Raw genomic sequence first — 23,120 nt, 5'->3', positions numbered from 1 at the left:
TAACATGCTGTAAGCAGAGACTATTAGGGGATTCTAGCTAGAGCTCAGACGACTATACTGCTAGTAGAAACGTAGACAGCAAAGGCCAGAATCAGGAGATTTCTGTTGGGAATAAGGTCTTTATTGGCAGTTTGGCTAGAGCCTATGTGTGTTACATTGTAGCAAAAAAAATTATCTACATTTTCCTCATGCCATGAGACTGTAAGAAACTGAATTTAAGGGTGATAAAATAATCTGGTGGGTGAAACTTCAAGGTGGTCTAGTATTCAGCCTGTGGCATGGGTATTGCTAGCTCCTTTCTGTCAGATTTATAGTGAGAATCAGGGCAAAATGCAGAGCAGAAAAAAATCTAAAAACTTAACTTTTGGCCCAAAAGGAACTTTACCATGTTCAAAGTTAGGGCAAAGGTAGCATGGTTGCTGAAGAGATTAGCTCCATTACTAAGATATCAAGTACTTTTACCCAGGACAAGAACGATCCCTTGAGAACAAACATCATAACTGATAAAAGCTGAGTCTTGGAAGCAGCCTGTATGTCCATCGACAGATGAATGGATAAAGAAAATGTGGTATTTACACATAATGGAGCATTACTTGCATAAAAAGATAAAATTGAGTCAGTTGTAGGAAAATGGATGCACTTTGAGAATATAATATTAAGTGAAATTAAATCAGACACACAAGCTTCAATATCACATGGTTTCTCTTATATGAGAAACCCAAAGTATAAATAAAGAGCCAAACAAAAAGATGTATTCTAAGAAGTGGGGAAACAGAGCTTTCTCCAATGGAAAAGGGAGCAAGAGATGGAGGGAGCAGGGAAGGAGAGGAGGGAAAGGGGATAAAAAAGGGATTAAGATGTATTGTGTACATGCACCATTCACCAACTCTGCTCAAGGAATGTAATCACTGTGTCCTGCAAACATGAGCTAATAGAACAGGAACCTGCCTTCAGGGTCTGTGGCACATTAAAAGTATATATATACACACACACACATATATATATGCATATATGTATATATATGTATAATGCCTCCATTCAAACTATATATATATGTGTATATATATATATGTATATATATAAGCAAGATTCTCCCTATCAAAAACTCAAGGATTCAGAAGCATAAAACTGTATATTTATAAATCTTTTAAAATTTGGTGTATGTTGATAATACAAGATATTTACATTGGTTTTGGCGAAGTAGTATGTACATTTGGCATATACTGATCATTTGAAATCCCCTTTTTTATCCTCTCTACATTCCCTCCTTCCCTTGATACCCCTCTCCTACTCCTAAAAGTCTGTCTTTATCTTCCTTTTTAATCTATCATGTGATATTTAACTTTCTGTGACTGACTTATTTAATTTAACATTGTGGTTTGAAGATCCATCCATTTTCCTACAAATGACTTAAATGCATTGTTCTGTATGGCTGAGTAAAATTCTATATGTACCATGCACATGTACCACATTTGTTTCATCAATTTGTTCATTGATGTGCATTTAGGGTTATTTCTAGAGCTTAACTATTATAAATTGTGCTACTATAAACATGGGTATGCATGTATCAATCACTATAGTATGATGTCTATCTATTTGAAAAAAGTGTAGATCTTTCATAAGTAGAGAGTCCTTGAGTCTTCTGCTTGATTGGTTCCCTGGGACTCATTTCAGTGTATTTGACCAACTAAGCACTTAGAGGCCACTTCAACTATGGTCTGTGGGAGACTGACGATTGCCCACACTGATGGTAGACCTTAGTGTCATCCATATGGTTATGGTTTTAATCTCAGAATGCAAGAATTATGAGGTTTGGAAGCCTTCCTCTGAGATTTCAAAGGAAAGTTTGGAAGGCTAGGCAAGGAGCCTCCTGAGAGGGCAGGAGTAAAGCTGTGGGAATAAAGGCAAAGGTATAGTGGACACCCAAGGAAATTGGAGATTGCAGGAATGTGGAACACCTGCTGAAGAAAGCTACAGGCTGTGAGTGGAGCCAGCCTGAGAAAGATCATGTTGGCTACAGTCTGCAAGGCCATATGACTGGGGCCACCCAAGCCCTTTGGAACTCAGATTTTATCACCATGTACCATAGGTGCCATGTATAGAGCTGCAGCACTTAATGTTTGTCTTTCTGGGTTTCAGTCTTACTTTGGTCCAGTTTCTTTCTATCTCCCTACTCTTTTTTTTGGTCTTTTTGAGACCGTGTCTCTCTATGCAGTTCAGGCTGGCCTTGAACTCACTTTGTAGCCCAGCCTGGCCTCGAACTCACAACAATTCTCCTGCCTCAGCCTCCTGAGTGCTGGGATTACAGGCATGTACCACCACATCTGGCTCCCTATTCTCTTTTAGAATGGGACTGTTTACCCTATAATATTGTACCTTGGGATTATGTAACTTTTTTATTTTTACAGAGGTTCACAGCTAAACATTTGCCTTGAGTCTCGGAAGAGACACATTTGGACTTCTGAAAAATGCTTGCACTGTTAAGACTGGTGAAGTGATTACTGTGTTTTTGGTCACATGCAAGATAGTTGGGTCATGTTAGGTGGAATTATGACCTTGTATTTATTGGGAAATTTAATATGGTTTAAGGAGATGTGTTTGGATGTCAATTTGATAAGGGTTGGGATGCAATGGTTAAGCTTGATTGTTTCAACTTTGTTGCCTTTGGGATCTGCCTAGGGGATTGGTGGAGCCCACTTCTAGGTGTGTCTGGGTGGCTTATGGAGTTGTGACCTTGAGATCTATATATAATCCCTTCCCCTTCCTCTCTGGCACTGTTCCTCTACTCTACTTCTTGGCCTTCACAAACTAAGAAACTTTGCTCTGCCCCAGTCTTCTGCTATGATATGCTTGACTTATGTCCGGTCAGCCATGTACTGAATCCTCTGAAACCATAAGTCAAAGTAAAGCCTCTTCCTTTAAGATGAAGGTGTCACATATAGTGTTTCTGCAACAGGACAGCTGACTAGTACATTGTGGATCATCATTTCATTTGTAGCGTATGGATCTCCTTGTTGGAGATGGAATCTGAGCTCTGTAGGTTTGTTCAGGAGTTGGGTGCAATGGGAAAATACACAGTAGAAGTCTAACTTCTGCCTTATCCCAGAGGAGCAAAATACAGTGTTTAGCATACTCTGTTATCTTGCTTGCTATATCTGGTGTTCCTTTATAATTTTATATAAAGGCATTTTATTTTAGGCCCAGCTGGTTCAATATCATTGCAGACACCAATTGTTGATATTCCAGAGGTATAGGTAATAAAACACCAGGTAGCATGAAAATAAGTTATATTGACAGTACATAAAAGACTAAACTAAGAAGCAGTCATATTTTGTGTTCAAATACTGCTTTACTCTGGAGTATAGGGCATTTGTTTTCTTTTTGAAATCCAGAGTTATCTGTTACTCAAAGATAGCTCACTGTATGCTGAAATCTTAAATGCTAATGGGTTGGGCAAATGCACAAGTAAAAAGTTACTGAAGACTTTAGGAACACGTGTCCCGTAATGAGAGTAGATAATGGTACAGCTGGCACTTGACCCTGGGGCCTTGAGAAACTTCTATTCTTAACTTTTGCTTCACCCTCTGCCAAGGGTGAACTTCCTTAGACCACACTGAAGTTGTAGGGCTGATGATAATGGGGATTTGATCACCCAAAAATACTTCTTGTATTGAAGTTGGGATGAAAGGAATGACGTTTCTATTAGCATTTGACACACTTACATTCTCTCCATTTAGATACTTTTCAACTTTTCTCCATTAATGTACTAAACTAAATGAGTCCTTAGTAATTAAAGAGGCTCTTTAAAAATGGCAAAGCCTCCCGACTTTTCAACTTTTCTTCTTAAGTAGTCACTTCTCTAGTAGAATTATGCCCGCTAATCCATTTGGAGTGGCAAAGGAGTACTGAATACATTATTAGAATGTTATATTTATATCAAACAGTGATTGTCCTTATGAAAGTGTTCATTTGGAGTAAGCTTGACAAGTGGATTTTGAAGCATTACTACAAGTTTAATTTTGCCCTGTCACTGCAGTCTGAGGTATTTTACAGTGTAGTGCTAAAAAAGGCAACGGTTTGGGTTGGTACTTGGCAAAGGTACTGTTTATTTTAAATGAAATATTACTCAAATAATAAAAGACCAAGGAACTGTAAAGTTCTCCAGCAGTATGCAAACACCCTGGGATATGGCCTGTTTGATGAGGATGAAGTCAAGAAAGGGACCGAGTTGGGCAGACCTTTCTGGTTTCTATTCCTTTGATCCAGAAAGCCTCAGGCTTTCCCTTTGTGTGAAATTCCTATAAAGGACAAATCTCCCTCTCATAAACAAGTGTGATCCAGTGCCACATACTTTAAAATTTTTTTTGTTGTTGTTGTTTTTTTCCGGTACCGGGAATTGAACTCATGACCTTGCACTTGCCGGGCAGGTGCTGTGCCGCTGAGTTAAATCCCCAGCCACAACTTTAGCAATTTCTAGGTTATTTGTCATAAAGAACTGTATGACTTTGCATTAATTAAAACAACTTGCTTGTCACCTGAGACCTCAATTTTGGTGGAATGCAAGTAGATTAGGAGGAATCTCAAGATAGCAACGTTTTTAGATGTCAGCTGGGGTCAATATGGGCTCCATGCTCAGCTCCTGCCTGGAAGGATCCAGTACCTAGGATGGTAAAGCCCAAAATGACAGCCTGAGAGGCAGGTACCCAGAAGGCTCGACCCTATGTTGCTCTCGGAGAGCATCAGTGAGTGCCTATCTTTTTCCAATTAAGTATTTCTGGTTTAATGACATGAATTAATTATTAGAAGAAATAACATACCCCTGATGCTGTTATTGACTACGCTGGCCTGACCTAACCAGTGTCACAGACAAAGAGCAGGTCTTCTGGATCATATTTCAGAACTCACAGCTGCAAGCTTGTCCTTTCCTCCAGCCTCACTGGATATACTGAAGGCATGCTTCCAGGGTCCTCCAGGTTACCCAAATCCAGAGTTCCTTAAAGAAAATTGCATGATGTTTGCATATAATATACTTATTCTCATGTATACTTTAAATCATCTCTACATTACTGTAATACCCAATAAAGTATAAATGCTGTACAGTTAATTGTTATGTAACATTTTTAAGGAAAAAATAGCTGAAGAAAATCTGTATGTGCTCAGTACAGGTACAGATCCCACTGCCCCCAAATATTTTCAGTCCCTCGTTGGTTGGATCTGTGGATACAGAACCAGTGATATGGAGGGCTGACTATACTTTTGTAAATACACAGATCCTTTCCTTCTTGATTATACTCAAGTTTTGATCTCCAGCTCTGGGACAGTGCTACCAACTTTTGTGTTGACAGAGGCTTGTAAGTTTTTCCTCTGTTTTTGTGTTTATGTATGCATAGCTACACATACCTACATAGTATTTAAATTTGAAACTTTTTTTTGTGGTGCTAAGGCCTAAATGCAGGACCTGGGCATGTTAGGTAAGCACTCTTCCACAGAGCTACACGCCCAGACTCTACACATATATTTAAAGAAAGAGAAACTTATTTGAGGCCCTCGGCTCCCTCATTGAGGCTGACCATTTTTTTAGCTCTTTCCTGGTGATTACTCCAGTACTACTTGATTTTCTTCTAGACATCTGCAAGCTATATTTTACTTCTTGAAAAAAATTATAGGGAAAACAAACTGTATTTTTTCTAACTTTTGTAGACACCCATTATTAAACAGATCAGTGTGTTCTTTCACTATCCTTGAACTTTTGATACTGGGATTTTTTTTTACAGAGAAGCCTGATTTTTCTCTTTTCTCACTCTTCATTTCTAAGGGAACATCTGGCCAATATTTATTTGTTTGTTTGTTTGTTTATTTATTTAGCAATCCTAGAGATCAAACCCAGGGCCTCTCACATGCAAGACAAGTACCGAGTTATATCCCTAGCCCTTGGCCTGCTCTTCTTACATTGTAAGATATTTTTCTTCACAACATGCCAGTAAGCAGAGAAAATTTACGGCAGCTACATTCCACTTCTTGCTGTACTGTATTTTAGTTCATATTCACAGCCTTGTCCTAGGTTCAGCCTCTCCTGCTGTGAGCATGCGCTCCGTTGTTCAGTTCTTTGGGGCAGCTGCCCTCTAGGCTGTCCTACCCATGTACATATCAAAGAAGAAGGTGAAGTGGCTGCCCTGATCTGGTTTTCTCTGAACTTTGTAATGTATTATAATGTGTTTGATGCCTGATGCCCCTGTCAGTATTTGGGTTTTTTTTTTTTGTTTTGTTTTTTTTCTTCCAATACCAGGAATCAAACTCATGACCTTGTGCTTGCCAGGCAGGCACTTTGCCGCTGAGCTAAATCCCCAGCACCCCCTGTCAATATTAATACTATTCCACAGGTGAGGGCCTTACTAATACCTAGACAAGTTTAAAATATCTTATTACACAAAATTGTGATTTCATTTGGAAGTGAAAATAAAAATTGGCACCAAAACTTTGACTACTTACTTAGAACTGTCAGTCACTTCACACCTTCATAGCCCTATGGTCTGTATAGAGTAGTAGATTTGGGGACCATGATAAAAAGTTACTGGCATGTCTATTAACTCCTCACTCTTGGAAGCTGAAGCAGGAGGATTGCTAGTTCAAGCCCAGCCTGGGTAACTTAGGGATTTAGTGAGAAATTGTTTCGAAACAATAAATAGATACATTGCAGGCTGAGGATATAGAAAAAGAAATTGGTTTGCATATTAGCTATTGGGACTTGAAAATTCTTTTAGTTCTTGAGATGGTAAAGAACATTTCTGTATGAAAAACTCCAAGTCTATAGAAAAAGAGAAAGGGTACTTGGGAAATTATGTATACCTTATCTCCAAGAAGAGGTAACAGATAACCTAGAGAAGCTAATGCCTACAACCAGGTCACGTTGCCAGGGAGTCCCAAATATGGGCTTGCAACCTAGATGTTCTCCTAATACTATGTGTTTTTTCCATCATACCGAAATGCTGTCCTACTTTTGAAATTTTGTGAGTTTTAATAAAACATATTTGTGGTTCAGTTTTCAAACTGTGTGTTAGCTGGATTTTAAGTGAATTTGTCATTAAGGCATGTAATATAATATTCAGTATGTAGTTCAGATAAAAGTATCTATTAATTCAATAAACATTTCATGGAAAACATGCTCTCGTGCATAAGAAAAATACAGAGAATCACCCAATGACAGCAAGTAGTAAACAAGGGAATGGAAGAAAAAGAAGGAAAATGTATATTGCTGAAACATTTTGAAAAAAGATATTTTTCAAAGGTATCTTTCCCTTAGATATATTTACACATGGCATATTTTTATAACTAAAATTCTTGTTTTAAAGATATTTTAAATTATCATATTTTTAAATTAAATATTTCCTGTTTACTTATCCAGTGAATGTGACTGGGGACCTGCTGTAGGCCAGGCTATGCTCAGAGTGCTGGGAATATATACTAGTGAACCAACAAAACACTTGGCTTTATATTAACAGACTAAGTGGAAGAGACAGGCAATAAAGAACTGTAGCAGGTTTTTAAAAGTAGAGCTCTCTTGTTTTCATTATTTTGCACAGCAGTATTAATCTGGTCGGGAAAACAGAAACTACACTAGTTCTGTTAGCAGAGAGAATTTAATATAAAGAATTGCTTCGACAGATAGTAAAGGACTGGAAATGCAAAGAAGGAAGAGGTGAATGGAAGCAAGAGAAACTACAGAAAGCATCTCTCACCTTGGGTCAGGGGAAAAAAGAGTGGAACCTGGACTCCTCAGAACCGGGAGGCTTGGAGAAGATCCGGGCTCTAGGAGCTCAGAAGAGCCCCATGGAGTCAGGACACAGATGTCTGAGTGGCCCCTGGCCGGCTGGTCCTGATTCTTTGGCAGCTCAAAAGGGTTCCGGAGGACCTGGGATCCGTCTCCAGGAAGGGCCTCACATGGCTGCCGTGGTGTCTCTTAGGGGTGCAGGTAGCTGGTTCTGAGTGAGGAAGAAACTGGAAGTTAACGGACTGTTACTGGAAGCAAATGCTGCCATGGGGAAGAGCTGTTGCTGGGCAACTCTGGCAGGACCAGGAATCCACCAAATATGAGCTGGTCCCTTCTCCCTCCCTTGCCCTTCAGGCTCCCTGTGGAGAGCCACCTGGCAGGAAGAAATGTTTGTAGAGTTCCCACCCTCAGGACACAAAGCAGAAAGCAGAAGGGAAAATTGGGAGAGGAGAGATGATTACTTGATAGCAGGCACAGTCCCAAACACATTAAGCAGTGAACACTCCTGTGGCCTGAAGCTGGTTTCTATGTCACCTAAGCAGGACTTGCAGAAGAAATGCCTAAATGTCTGTTTTATTGTGGTAAAAAATATATCACCAAATGGTTCATTTTAACCACTTCTAAATGTATAATTCAGTGGCATTAAGGACAATCACACTGTTGTGCAACCAGCACCACCATTCATTTCCAGAATATTTTCATCTTCCCAAAGAAAAACTCCATACCTGTTAAACATTAACTCCCCACCACCTTTCCCCACTATCCTTGGAAACCGCCATGCTACTTTCCATGGAGTCATACAGCATGTGTTCTTTTGTGACTGGTTGGTTAGCATAACGTCCTCCAGGTTCATTGATGTTGTAACAGTGATAGAATTTCCTTCCTTTGTAACATGGAATAACTTGGAATCTGGTTTTGTGGCCTTGGTCCAGTACTCACACTGAAGGACCTGGACAGTGGGGAGAGGATGTGTTCAGAGGAAAGCTTAACATACAGTGAATGCCCCATCCCTGGGAAAAGAGAGGTCTTTCTACTTATCCTCAAGCTAAAGGCAGGGGCTTCTGGAGGGCCATATCAGAAGCTCCTCATGTACCCGCTGCAGTGAGACACAGTGGTCTTCAGTTAAGGTAATGCTTGGAAAACCCAAAGGCCAGTAGAATCAACTATGGCAGTAAAGAGTGGGGACTATTTCAGAAGCACCTTCACTGAAGATGAGTTGAAGATGGGTGTTTCCCTTGAAACAGATGTGAACCACGCAAGACAGGTGGCATCAGCTGAGACAGGTGGACAGATGAACAGATCCTGGGTGATAAATGCTGCTTGTATAAGCCTGGGTAACCAGCTGCTGGGGGAACTATCATAAACAGCCAGTAAGATACTAGCTCCCTGGTTTCAGGAAACTGTAGTGCAGAGGTCTCCAACCTTGAGGGTCTGCAGAGAACCACTGGGATATTCCATGAGGACATAAAAATGCTCAGTAAAACAGAGAGCACCCTTCAGTTACCATTATATCCAGGATCACAGATGTGAGCCCATACCAGTCAGGCTCAGGAAGGATATTCCTGGTGTTCTGGCCTCTCCTTGCCCCTGTAACCACTGCAGCCCTGGAAAGGTGGGAAATAAGCTGGAGATGGGACTGAGAGGGCAAAGGGTAGGACCACTTCTCTCTTCAGCATTCCTTGTGGCAGTAGGCCCAGACTACGGATAAGAAGGTTTCAAAGGGGGAATAAAACTTGGAGCCTTGGTTTTATCTTTGACTTCCAATGGAGAGTGCTTTGTGAAAAAAGGATTTGGAGGGCATTTTCATATCTGAAAGTTAATGAAAACTCTGTGGCCCTGCCCAGCTTTCCTTCAAGAGCAGCAAAAGAAGGAGCCCACAGAATAGGCATCCAGGGTCATAAAGTCCCCTACAAATTCTTCTTGTCTGACAACACAGACAGCTTCGCAAATGTAGGGATTTTTCTCCCGACCACCGGGAGCCACCCTGGGATTGACAGGTATTTTGTGATCACTTAATAGATCATAAAGCTGAAGTTGTCAGATCAGGTCAGAGGAAAGCAAACAAGCAGAGACAGCATTTTAAAACAACTTTCCATAAGAAGAAGGAGTGAAATTAGGGCTGGAACTAGCCTGTGGTCTGTGGTCATGCATGAGGAGATGGCTATTTTTTTTTTTAATAGAGAGAGACAGGCATATCTTTACACTGTGGGGAAAGATCCAACGGTAAGGGAGAAATTCATGATGGAGAAGAGGGGGAGAATTACAGGAAGGAAGATTTCATTGTCAAAAAAAGCACCCGATTCGGTGTACAGTTTGTGGGGTTGCTTTATAGGATAGTACTGACGGTGCATCCCCTGCCTCTGGCAAGAGGAAGAAGATATGAAAACAGATACTAATAGATGAGTAGAACCATTGTAATGAGGCTGAGGGACCACAACATCCACTCTCGCAAACGGTATACTTACTATAGATCCCATATATTTGATGATTAATAGATGCTGCATGATTGTTGAATATGTATAAACACCAGAATAAAGTTTAGAACTTAGTGTTTTCCTCTTCTAAAAGTAGTAGACTAGAAAAAAATGTTTTTGAGTTGATGCAGCTAGTTGCCAGCTGACAATTATCTACCACAACCATATATGCCAGATATCGTGATAGATGTTATGAATAAAGAAATGTCGGGTATGATTATTGTCCAGAAAGAGTTGAAAGTGAAGTTAGGGGGGAAATGTACACACATGATATAAGTTTTCTTCAGTTCTACTTGAGCAATAGAAACTGACTCTTGATCTTTAGATTGTTTGGGAATTTATTGAGAAGCTATGGAAGGTATAGGAAACCAGAAAACCAGACTTGGAGAATAAGTGTGCTCCATGTAAGCTCCCAATACCAGGAACCTGAGACACAACAGTCAGTATAAGTTAAAACCACCTTTATTGATGAAGAGTCCAGCTGCCACACCCAGGGCCACTGCTATGGTTCTCCTGGAAGGAAAGTGTACACAAGACCACCTCCCCAGCTTAGAGGATACTTCCCGGGGTGCCTTAACTGAGTCTTTTGTAAGCCATTCCACCATGATAAAAGGCCAGTGATTTCCAAGTAATAGGTATATGGTACAACCAGCAACAGGGCATTGTTTAGACTTTTTTGCTATTAAGTGAATTTTTTGGTCCAAAGCAATGTGGCATGAGATAACATATTAGTTTCGTTAAGCTGATGCATCAGGACAGTCTTCTGAGGGATATGATGTACTCAAGATATGTAATATGACAATTTGATGAAAAGCCTATTCACAAAGCATTGGCAGGGGGTGACGTAGCACATCAGAGTACCAACAACAAAAGCCTTTACTATCCCTAGTCCTGAGAGTGGAGGAGAAAGTCTGGTTACCAGAAGTTGTCAAGAACTTTAACACTTCTCAGCAGGAACTATGACCTTTAGGCAAGGGACGAAGCAATTATTAATTCTATCACCTTAGGAAGGGAACTAAGGTAATACACACTTGATTTCTGTCTCTTTCCAAATACTGCTTATATTTCATGAAGGCCAAACCCAAATGGAAGCCTGAGGAGAAGGGAGCTTCCTTACAGTGCATTCTGGAAGTTTTGCTACAAGATGGTGTTACTAATAGCATGGTAGGCAAAGGAAGGACATCCAAATGCAGATTGAATGCCTACTCCATTGAGTTCTCCAGCTGTTGCCTTTGAGGAAAGAAAATGCCCCCAGAAAGTCAACCTCCTATCAGACAAGCTCCCTTGGAGCACTGTATAATACCATTTGCTCAGACTTTCTTACTTCTGCGGGTCAGCTAAGCATTTGGCAGTGGTCGTAGCAAAATCAGTCAGGTGAGAGAAAGACTCCACTGTTATTTTGCATATACAAGGGCCCAAGGAGCAGGCACTGGAGCACTGAGGATGAAGGTCACCTTGACTCTTATTTTCTTCAGTTTAAAATATTCTCATGCTGTGAGCAGTCATGAGAAGTTCATCAATGTGATGCTTCTCCAAGCTATATCTCTGTATTTCTATCTACCCAGCAAATCTGATAGCTACTACATGGCATGGAGAAGGCCAACTTGCTGTACTTGATCCGATCTTTCACCAAGAGATGTGTGGCGTCTTGACTCTGATTGGCCACAGTGAGTCCAGATTTTGATACATCAGATGAGTGAGCTACTAGCTCCTCCTGCAGTTTCTCAGATTGGCCCATGGATTCCAAAATCTTTGGCTAGTATAATCATGTTGATAAGCTTTCTACAATCTAAACTTGCATTTCTCTCTTTTGGTAATCCATATGTGTGAATACTCATGCCAAGTCTTTGCCTTCTAAATTCAGCCATCTAATTCTTTCTGTATGTTAAGTCTTCAGTGTCTGACTTTATAATTGTCCTGCTGGAGCATTCAGGAAAGTGACTACTTCGTAGTTGAGGACAGTGAGAGGTGGAGGGAACATAATGGTGTGGAATGGGCTGATCTGTAACCCTCTTACAAAACCTCCCTCTGGTGGTGAATTGTGGGGACCACAAGGAAATAAATATTCTTACCAAGCATGGGAAGAGGTGCTGTATCCATAAACTCATTCCTATCCTCAGAGTCCAGTTTTCCTCCTGGGTAATGTCCTGAATATCACATAAAAGGCATAGTAAGACTGTGAGTTCAAGGAATTTATCAACATGTAAGTTTTATCTAGTTCTTGTGCATCTTCAAGCTTGCGTCTTGCCTTAAATAATTGACTAGAGACATTTTTTGCTTTTCTAAGCATTTCAAATGCCTCACCACCTGCTTAATCTCACAAGCCTTGTGTGCTGTTCTCTGGTGACAGCAGGGTTGCCCCCAAAGCTTTGCCTTATTTGGACACCCACTTCCTGTACTGTACATGATTAATTCAGTTAGCTTTTGGCCACTGTGTATAGTTGGCTGCCAGATTCCCTTTCCAGAGCTTTAATGATGCTTTTTAGAATTTTTGTATTTTCTGAATGGACTGGGTTATAACTACTACCAGTAGTTCTTTTAAAAAGTAATTAGTCTGATTTTTGAACTACAAGCAAGAGAAATTAATTCTGGACATCTTAATCAGAGAAGAAAATTTTCTGAAATGTCCTGGAACTGGCATGGCATCAGGAGAATGTATGCTAGAAAATGGGCATGAACTAAGCGCGAGGAGGAAAGGGACCCCTAGCAGGAGTCATTCGCCCAGGGGACTGCCATTACGTCCATGAGCTACAGTTACTGCTGGATATCACCACGGGCCCTTTGCCTTTGAATGTCTTGCTTTGGATTTAAAGTCTGGATTGAGAATTCTTGATAAACTACACCTAGGTCACATGACCAGACCATCTGTATGTAGCAGAGTAGGCGTGGTATATGTGAAAAGTGACCACAAACTAAGCGGTTTAAAATAATAGAAATGTATCCTTGTACACCTCTAGAGGCCAGACAGTCTAAATCAGTTCATCAGCAGGGCCATGCTCCTATTGAAAGTTCCTTGCCTTTTGTAGTTCCTGGTGACTCTAGACCAGTAATGTCAAATTTTTTATAGCTTTTGATGATAACAAATACCCCGCTGCAGCACACATGCCATAGGTTTGCAACCACTGCTGTAGACATTCCTTGGCTTGTGACAGCATCATTCCCATCTCAGTCTCTCTTTTTCTATTTTCTCCTGTTCTATTATACCTGCTACGGGAGCAAGACCTACATGGATGATACAGAATGATCTCATCTTGAATCCTCAATTGCATTTGCAAATCTTTTTTGTCAGACAAGGTCAGTTATAAGTTCCAGCAATTAAGACATGGACCAATCGGTTTTGGGGGCTCTCAATCCCCTGTATCATCCCACTTGGGGACAAGTAGTGGGAACCCCATACACACCTGCTTCAGTATTTTTGGTAAATGGGTGGACCCTATGTCTCCCATTACTGTACACTATGGAGTTTCCCCAATAGAAAATGCAGTTGGATATTAGTCAGCCAATGTATACCAAAGGATGGCCACCATAGTGCTACTGAGGTGCAATTGGGCAGTGTAGGAGAGGCATAGGGAGCACTAGTGATGAGTCTTATCTGCATGACTGAAAGACTGCATAAAGCGTATGATACAAGCCAAGCCTCAGTCATGTCTGTTAGGTGGTCTAGAGGAACAAGGAATGTCCAGGCAGAGGGAACAGATGGACAAAAACACAACAAAGTCAGTCATACAAAGCATTCAGAGTACTACCAATTGGGACTGCAATACTAGCTTGGGAGCCTGTTCCAGAACGTGAGTAAGTCACTGAACTGATTTTCTTTTATCAAAGCAAGAGTTTTTCCATGAAAGAAGCAGTGGATTGATTTTCTGTACATCCTGTTACAAAGTCCTTATTTGCTGGAACAAAGAGTTTTCTGGTTGCCTACTGCCAGGAGACTCAACAGAGCACAGGGCAAGGGCTGGGAATGGAACATCATAAGCGAAGAGGGTGGGTGGCTGGCATCAGATCACAGCGGGAGCTTTTGGTGACATGCCAAGGTATTTGGACTGAGTGGAGAGTGAATCCACCAGCTTAACAAGGTACAGGGCAAATTTCAGGAGTTTCGAAGGCAGAGGGCTCGGGGCTTTGGAGACTATGGTATTCGTTTGTTTTGCAAAACTCAGTTCATTATTCTAATGTTGCTTTACATTTTCATCAATCTGTAGTGAGATGAGAAAAGTGAAGATGATTTAATTAGTTTTTCATGAAGCTAATTTTTATTACTTTTTGAAAGATCCTTTAGTTTGAAATTATGGCTTCCTAACTTTGCAGGGAGTGTCCCCTCATCTCTTCAGCTATGGTAATAATAAATGTAGGATTTAAAATACCTAAATCAAGCCAGGTGTGGTGGCACACGGCTGCAATCCTAGCATTAAGGCGGCTGAGGCAGGAGGATTGTTGCGAGTTCGAGACCAGTCTGGGCTACAAAGTGAGCTCAAGGCCAGCCTGAACTGCATGGCAAGACCCAGTCTCAAAAAGACAAAAATAAATAAATTGATTGATTAAGTAATTAATAAAAAATAAAATACCTAAGTCAGTTGTGTCTATCCACATATCTGTTTGTCTGTGTCCTGTAAAAAAAAATCACCCATTCTTTCTGCTTCTGCAAATGGCCCTTTGAGATTTTTCTGGACTGTGAGATGCACAAGAATGGGAACTCCTGGACCCAGTGAGGGCCTGACCTTAGGCTGAGCAAATGGGAAAGAGATGCGGAGACAACTAAGAAGAATGGGGCAGAGGTGGGTTCCACAGGATGAGACCCTTGTCAGTCCAGAATTCACCATATTTATGCATATGGATGCTCTTCTGGAAACTCAAATACATAATCAGACTTTATTCATTCCATGTTTTCAGTAATAATCTTGGAGTGCCTGTTTTGGAGTCCCTTATAGACATATTTTATGAAAGACAGCAGTAAATAATTTATCTTCACATTTCCATCTTAGTTCCTTCCTCAGAAAAATTATTAGATGACACATTTATAGTGAATACGTGACCTTCATTTCAAACCTTTCTGCAACAATCCTTCACCAGTAAAATGGCTGTGAGATTCCTCATCCCCCTCCTGTCTAAACTATCCTTCCTGCGAGGCGAGAGGACAGATAATGAATGTTTTGCTTCTCTCTAATATTGCCTTTCTTTATTATCAGAACAATCTTCTAGCGAGCTGCTGTTCTGGGGAGCCTGTTCCTTTCATCTCCGCACAGACCGAGAGCTGGTTTTGTCAAACTGACCCAAGAAGCAAATGCCTGCTAGATGCTCTGTTTTCATTTCCCTTACATCTCATGTATGATTGTCTTGTTCTTTTCTGGAATTCTGCAATCTATAAAATCAAAATGAATTGTAATATAGTTACAGTGAATATGGCCTAGTCATAGCCTGTGGAGGATATCATCCTCTTTTTATCGTTCTTTTTTATATCACCTTCCAGTAACCACACATACACACATTCCCCTCCCAGATGTTATCACATTTATTTCCTTTATTTAGATTTTAGAGATAATATCCTACACCTACACGAAGTCCATCTAGAAATAGTCCTGGGAAATTTTCAAGAAAAACAAGGGACTTGGGGAAATTCTTGGTTTGCTTCCCCTAAGGTATTGCCTTCTGTGATCTGCTTTCTCTCAACAAGTATTTTCTCCAGAGCAATTTGATTGGCCCTGTTGGAATTTTACAGAGAGCCACATTTTCCCAGTGTTGCATGTTTTGTTGTTCCAAAGTGCTAGGTTTGTTCTGCTCATAGGATTTCAATTAGAAATGCTACTTGTTCCCTTCTCTGCCATTTTCACTGTGATCTCTTTGACAGACCGTGAGAGAGTTCTGTGTACAGCAGAGACTATTAATGAGGCTATTTCACTGACCTCATCATTTAGAAAGAGCCATGGAGTCAAAGCATCGCCTCAAACTACAGATGTAAATACTGCTTGCTATCTGCACTCTTCTGTTGATTGCATACTGGCATTCCCCAGTTGTAGCTCAGCTGTTATTCTGCACTAATTTCCTTAGAGCCTGTAGATCCTAAAAGTAGGGACTCCACCACCTCCACTGTCTTTGCTCTTTTCACAGATACCCATGCAACTCTTGACTAATGGGTGCTGTCAATGTTTTTTAAATTTAATTATAGTAGTACTCTAATAGCAGGTGGCTAGCTGCTCCTTTCTTACTAACATTTATGGGGCTAAATGTTGGTGACCCTTGGTGTTCTACCTTCATTTCTTTTCTTACCCTGCACAACCTCATTTGATTTAATTTGCACCCATGTCCCTGACTGCCAGGTCCGAGGATAATAATGACTTTTACATGATTCTAATCCAGTCTGATTTCCTGAGCTTCATGCTCATTTTACTATTTTTCCTTCAGATACTATAAAGTAAAAGTCCTACGTATTTTAATTTTCTGTTTCATTGTGTTTCCCTTATTAGAACCTAGGTTTCTGAATGGTGGAAGGGTTGAGGAGGAACTATTTTATCTTTATTTTTTGTACCTTACAAGTGCCAGAAAGTATATTTGCCTTACAAAAATATACATCAGTATTTGTTGACCAGGTGAATGTGTATTTTATTCTAGCACAGCACATCTTTTTTCTTTTCTTACATTAACTTTGGCCTTACTCTTGATGTAAGGTGCTGACCTTCTTCCTAGGAAAATTCACATACATGACCTACCCCCAAATTTCAATTTAGGAAGCTTTGCCCCAGAAGAGGGCTTCGCATTTACTCAAGAAAATGAGGAAAACACATTTCTCTTAATACTAAATATGCAGAGATGTGTGACTGATAAGAGTAAAAGGACATATCAGAGTTCAACTTGTTAAAGATACTATCTTGTTTTGTCGTTACATAGAAACTCCTTTGAGAAGGTTATAGCATTTATACATTTTAGACAGAGGCATATTTGGGTAATTTAGGGAAATTAAGGGAAGTTAGCAATATATGTAAGTGTTTCTGGGTGTGAATGGGCCACATAGATAAACCTCCTGCCTCTGCTCCCACCCAAGTAGCTCACAAAGGCCTTTCACACTTTCTAAAATTCTTTCCATTGGCTACTCTTCCTGAACAAGGCATTCACAACTTTGTCCTCAGTAACTGGGGGGGCTAATTTCTTTGGGAACTAACGCCTGAAAGAAAGGTGCATAGATGGCCAAGTCAGCTAGAACAGTGGATGGACACCCAAGTCAGGGCCCAGAATCCCAGTGCACAGCCTTTAGCTTTGGGGGATCGGTAAACAAACACCATCTTCTTTATCTTTTGTCCCTTTTCCTAAGACTGTATGAGGAAAGATGAGATTCTTTGACTACTAGCCCCTTTGATGTCCTTCTGAAATACACTACCTGATGGGTCAATCTGTTTGGCTTTCAGTAGCACAGATCATATAAATGTGATCCAGGGATACCTGAAATTAAAATATATACCCACATTCTAAAGACAGAGAGAAGCTTGGCAAAGCACACTTGGGTCTGTTATTCTTACACAGGAGCCAAGATTGTAGTATTAGTGGGATGTCAGGAAAAATCACAGGCAACCCATCCTGCCATCCTGAGAATCACTGTCTACGCCATGAAGTACTGCCTGTGGCAGTGTAGTATACACCCAAAGTACAGGGAGATCAGGAAAAGTGCTTGTGAGCTGTGATCTTGACCCAGGTCTACTCATCTCATTTGCAGGCAAGCAATTAGGACACAGAACATTTACTACCGAACAGGCTTTCCCTACCACACCAGGCTTCTCTTATCATCCATTCTATATCCCTCAACACCTCTTACAAAGTGCTTTCTGGTATGGAAGGTACAATCATTATTAAGTAGCTAAGAGCCATTTGATGAGTTTCATGATCAGCTTATGAAGAAAGAGATTAAACATGAACAATAAAAAAATAACTAGGAGCTCTGTGGAACAGTACCTGCCTGGCAAGCGCAAGGTCATGATTTTAATTCCCGGTAACAACAATACAAACAAAAAAAAACTAGGAATACCTGTGAAAGTGATGAAAAAGTAGTGATAACATGAACAAATATTGATCAGTTCTGTTGTATCAGAATGATATAGTACACTTTAGTAATATTGTCTTAGTGTACACTGAGTTAAGCCAGTGGACTCAGTTGACTCTCCATGTTTGTAATTTTTCCAGGGACAAGATGAAATCATTCAGTTTCATTTTAGCAGAAAGTACTATATGTTTACAGGAAGCTTAGGAATTGATTTATAACTTGCTCATGTAATTCTGGCACATTCCATATCTTAACCTTTCTTTGTAGTTGTTTCTCTGGGCAGTTCATTCATAGGTGAAGAGGTCAACTTGAGTTTTAGCTGGCTCAATAATTTTATTATGCAAAATCACATTTAGAATTTTTTTATTGCAGGCTCTGTGTTCTCTTCAGAAACTCATAAAACGTGGTTCTTCATGGGAAGGACAGCACTGTTTGATTTCCCTCCTACAACTTTTCATTTACATTACACACTGAGAGGATCATAAGACACAACTGTCACTGTCTGAAGGCAGAAATTGCCATGACTGACAAAAGCAAGAAGTGGTTTTCCTGAATCACAGGATGACTCAGGTTAGTAGCTTTCAGCTTTTTTTGCAATTCAAATACTCTGAATACTATGTTTTTGGCAATGAGCATGGTTAGTAAACCTAATTAGTCCCTATTTCTATCATTTTTAATTTTTTAAAGTTATGACAATGTAATATAAAGCAAGTTGCAGTTCAGTTTTGTACCAGATAGAAGAAAGAAAGTGTACTTCTACAGGACAAACAAAAAATATATAATTAGCACTTTTTATGCTTTCCTAAGACTTAAACATATTTCAAGTGATATTTTTAAAGGTAATGTATAGATGTTAAGTTGGAAGCACTATGTATTAAGTAAAACATGAAAAAGCTACAGATCTTATAATTATCTTTTATAAATCTTTGTTTTGTTTTGTTTTGTTTTTGTTTGTTTGTTTGTTTGTTTTTGTTTTTCTCTGGTACTGGGAACCGAACTCACGACCTTGCGCTTGCCAGGCAGGCGCTTTTGCCACTGAGCTAAATCCCCAGCCCCTCTTTTATAAATCTTGTTAACTCTCTTGACCAACTTGTATCTTAACTTCAAAATTACAGTTTGAATATATCTTGGAAATTTAAAGCAAAATTATATATTGTCTTTTTAATATTGTGTCCCACTTGGCCGTTTATAATGAAAGAACAATGTATAATATTTATATTTGTCTTTAGTTATAAAAATGTCACAATTATATGCCTATGATCTATCTTTAAAGCAGAACTACCCTAAGGCAGAGAATCATGAAATACAATCAAGAAAACTAAGTCTTAGCTCTTCTTTCCTCTGCCTAATGGCTCTGCATGAAGGGAATGTTTACAATTTATGACCAAAGACTTGAGGACCAGCTTGTCTGAAGTAAAGTCTTGTAGAAGGAGCTAATGACACAGTTCTAAATTGATTTATTTGCTCTGTAATTAATAACTGAATGATGCTTTGTGTTCAGCCCTGTACTAGGCACTATATATGTAAATATATATAATACATATACAATATCATACATATATGAATCAAATGTTGTATTTGCCTTTTGAGAGCTTATAATCACATTCAGAGTTGGGAGTCCAAAATGGTATTAGAAGAAATGGCTTAAGAGTAGTAGAGACAATAAATCTGCAGTGTAGAGAAATATTAGGAGAGATCAGACCTATAGTCATCCATGACCTATTTATGAAGGAAGAAGAAGCTATGCATTTAGCATTTAGGTAATATTGGGAAGGGAAGGTGGTAGAAGAGCACTTTGGATGATAGAAAACAGCTTGCTGGCCTTACCACCACCTGAATGAAGAACTATATACAAGGCCCACTCAGGGACAATGAGTCATGTCAGTCCGCTTTATGCTGCTGCAAAGCACTTGAGGCTGGGCACTGCATAAAGAACAGAGGTTTATTTCATTTACAGTTTGGGAGCTCACAGTCCAAGACTGGGTGGGCCCCCTTAGCTTGGCCTTTGGCAAGGGCCTCCCAGCTGCTTCACAGTCTGGAGAACGGAATGTGGCAGGGGCATGTGCAAGGGAGAAGGAGTCACGGATGAGGCGGGGAGTCAGAGGGACTCAGAAGCCAAGCTTCATAGCAACTTGCCCTTCCAAGAAGTGAGTCCCTCTACTAGATCAGCTTTACTACCTGCCTGGGCTGATGCCCCATGATCTCATTACCCTACACGGGGCTCTTAAAGGTCCCCCCACACCACCTCAACATCACCATCTTGAGGACTGAGCTTCCAGCATGTGAAACTTTGGGGGCACTCTCAAACCACATCTGGCCCATGGCAGTAGGTTGCTTCGGGTGGAGCTGAGATTTTATGTCTAGGTAGTAGCAGTGTGTAAGGCTGGAAAAGTAGACTGCGACTCATGCAGGGTTGGAGGGCAGACCCAAGAACTCAAGCTTCATCTCGTATGCAGTAGTGGACCCATGAACGGTTTTCAAAGGAAGGAAGTATTACTAAAGATCTATTATAGGAATATTAATCCATCTAGCACTGGCATGAAACAGAGGTCTCAATCTGCATTTATTTATTCATGGAGGGGAAATTACAAATTAAAGCCAGCAACCCAGCGATGACATGTATGCCATCCAGTCCCTGAGGACAGGAGCCACCTACTAAGATAAAACAAAGCCTTCTCAGAGCTTTCCAGACCTCTGGGGACTAAATGCAGTGTCTCGTTTCCTTGATGACACAAGAGGAAAACCTTTTCCTGGGAGCATATTTAGCTCCTCTGGTTATTTTTACTCTTTATATATGTGTGAGTATTTGCCTATTGGACAGTGATCACTGGGAAGTTATAAACTTAGAAAAATTCATAAACTTTTCTAACTATATAAACATAGTAAGTTATAAATTTAGAAAAGAACTTTTTCTTTATATTGTATTTGTGGACACATCACATATTCAAAACTGCCTTTGAAATCATGATAGGTGGATACACGGCTTGGTGTGCACCCATCTCCAGAACAGGAGAGTGAGAGGGATTGTTCAGGGTTGGGGAGGAGGGGAGGAGGGGGAGCTTACAGAGGGGATGAGGGAACTCTGGGGGTTGTAGCTGTGTTCATTATCTTCATTGGCTTAGTGTTTTCCCAAGTGTATACATGTTTCAAAACTTATCAAAATATGTCCACATTGACACATATCAATTGTACACAAAAAAGAGTTAAAAATAAAATTTAAAAATATAAAAGAAATACTGCATAGCTCATTTTGCCAGAGTTTTGTTTTTCAATGATTCATTAAACATGTTTAGACCAAAGGAGTTAAGGATATACTCTCTAAAATATGACAAATTGACGTATTGATTATTTTAAGCTGAAATCACTTGAGGAACTGTAACTGCAGACAGGGCCCTCTGGCTTGCATTTCCTTCCTTATATAAAGATTCTTTTGCAAGGGATGGCCTTCACAAACCACAGCAGCAAAACAGCCCTGATAGTTGGAGTTTCATGATAGGGCCTGCAATGAACCTGAAAAACCAATTCTTCAAAGTCACCCTTATCTTCCCCTAGTTCTGTATCACCTCTTACACACACACACACACACACACACACACACACACACACACACACATCTCTTAGTGACATACCCAGAATTTACTACCCGAGTTCAGGGATCTATTTGTCCTCTTATTCCTTCACGAAGTTATTGTTCTTTTTTTTAAAAAAGTATAAAACTGTAAAAGTTATCACTCTTAAGTATAAAAGCATCATTTCAGAATTCGTTTTTGTAACAAGCCACATGTACATGTAAAATTGATGATAAATTTTTGTGCTTTTCACTTTTGAACCGTCTCCTATATTAATTGGCTTCCTAAGGGCAGCTAAAGAGCCTGAGAATTAAGTGGGAGCAAGCAGAATCAATAATGTCACTTCCCTGAAGACATAATATGTATGAGTCAAATGCTATATACCGAAGGCTTAACAAAAAGTGTGTATGAACTGTTGTTTCTTCAGAAATTCATATTCTGGTACAAGTACTTGACACTTCTAGAGAGCACCATATATATTACTTTGTAGAATGTGATACATTTCAGGACCTATGGAGTTTAGGTATACGGGTGTTAGATTTATTTGAGAAAATTGGAGAAGGCCCCAGGGAAAAGTAGCTCTCAATATAAAGTTAAATTTAAGAAGTGAGATAAAATATGCATTCGGTTCTCACAGATTTGTTAGAATACTTTCGTAAAACAGAGAAAAATCAATACTCTGTTGAGAAAACCCAGGAAAAACAAGTTATCTTTTAATGGAACATGATTGTCTTTATTTTTCATTGTCTACATAGTCACCATTTCATACACCGAGCTAAGGTGTTTATTCCTTGTTTGAAGGACAGAGGGACTTAAAATACTTCAGCGTTCATGACAAAGAAAATTTCCTTGCAGAGACAAGGGAAATTTGGCAGGCCGCACACTGGCTCATAAAGCTTCTCCTCAGAAATAGTCTTCATCTTTTCCGATCATATTTAATATACAATGCAAGTCACATGGCTTTGCCAAAATTCAAGCAGGTGAAGTGTTATCCTAATCCCACACTTAGGAAAGGAAATCCAAACGCGTGTGACTTCTCAATGGGAACTCTGATTCTAGACGTGGAAATTGCTAATATCTGTTACTGTGCTCCTTGGGGAACATACCACGTCACTTCCGGCTTCTATTAGCTTTCTATTACTTTCTCTTCTCTCTTCCATTCTCTAAGGAATAAAGGCTGGGAATTGAAAAGAAGAAGGGGAAGAAAACAGCACAAAACATTTGGTGTAAGAAGTCTTGAATCAGGGTGGACCCCTATGGAGGTAAGGTGAGAAATCCAACAC

General features: G+C 40.0%; 1 protein-coding gene across 19 annotated transcripts in view; it reads left to right on the top strand.

The window, feature by feature from the left end:
- Kiaa1456 (KIAA1456 ortholog) overlaps positions 1-23,120 on the top strand; it is a 61,852-nt gene that overhangs the window by 15,779 nt on the left and 22,953 nt on the right. For 15 of the 19 annotated variants that reach the window (XM_013521548.1, XM_013521544.1, XM_013521538.1 and 12 more), the window contains 2 exons: positions 18,641-18,838; positions 23,006-23,104. In XM_013521548.1, the coding sequence (XP_013377002.1) occupies positions 23,094-23,104 (11 nt within the window). In that variant the 5' untranslated portion in view covers positions 18,641-18,838; positions 23,006-23,093. The remainder of the gene's footprint in view (positions 1-18,640; positions 18,839-23,005; positions 23,105-23,120) is intronic. The other 4 variants (XM_013521554.1, XM_013521552.1, XM_013521557.1 and 1 more) reach the window with 2 other exon arrangements.

Source organism: Chinchilla lanigera, unplaced genomic scaffold (genome assembly GCF_000276665.1).
Source record: "Chinchilla lanigera isolate Chin_1 unplaced genomic scaffold, ChiLan1.0 scaffold00062, whole genome shotgun sequence".
Taxonomy (NCBI): Eukaryota; Metazoa; Chordata; class Mammalia; order Rodentia; family Chinchillidae; genus Chinchilla; species Chinchilla lanigera.
The sequence above is the reverse complement of the archived record's forward strand: the minus strand, read 5'-3'. Positions and strand labels throughout refer to the sequence as shown.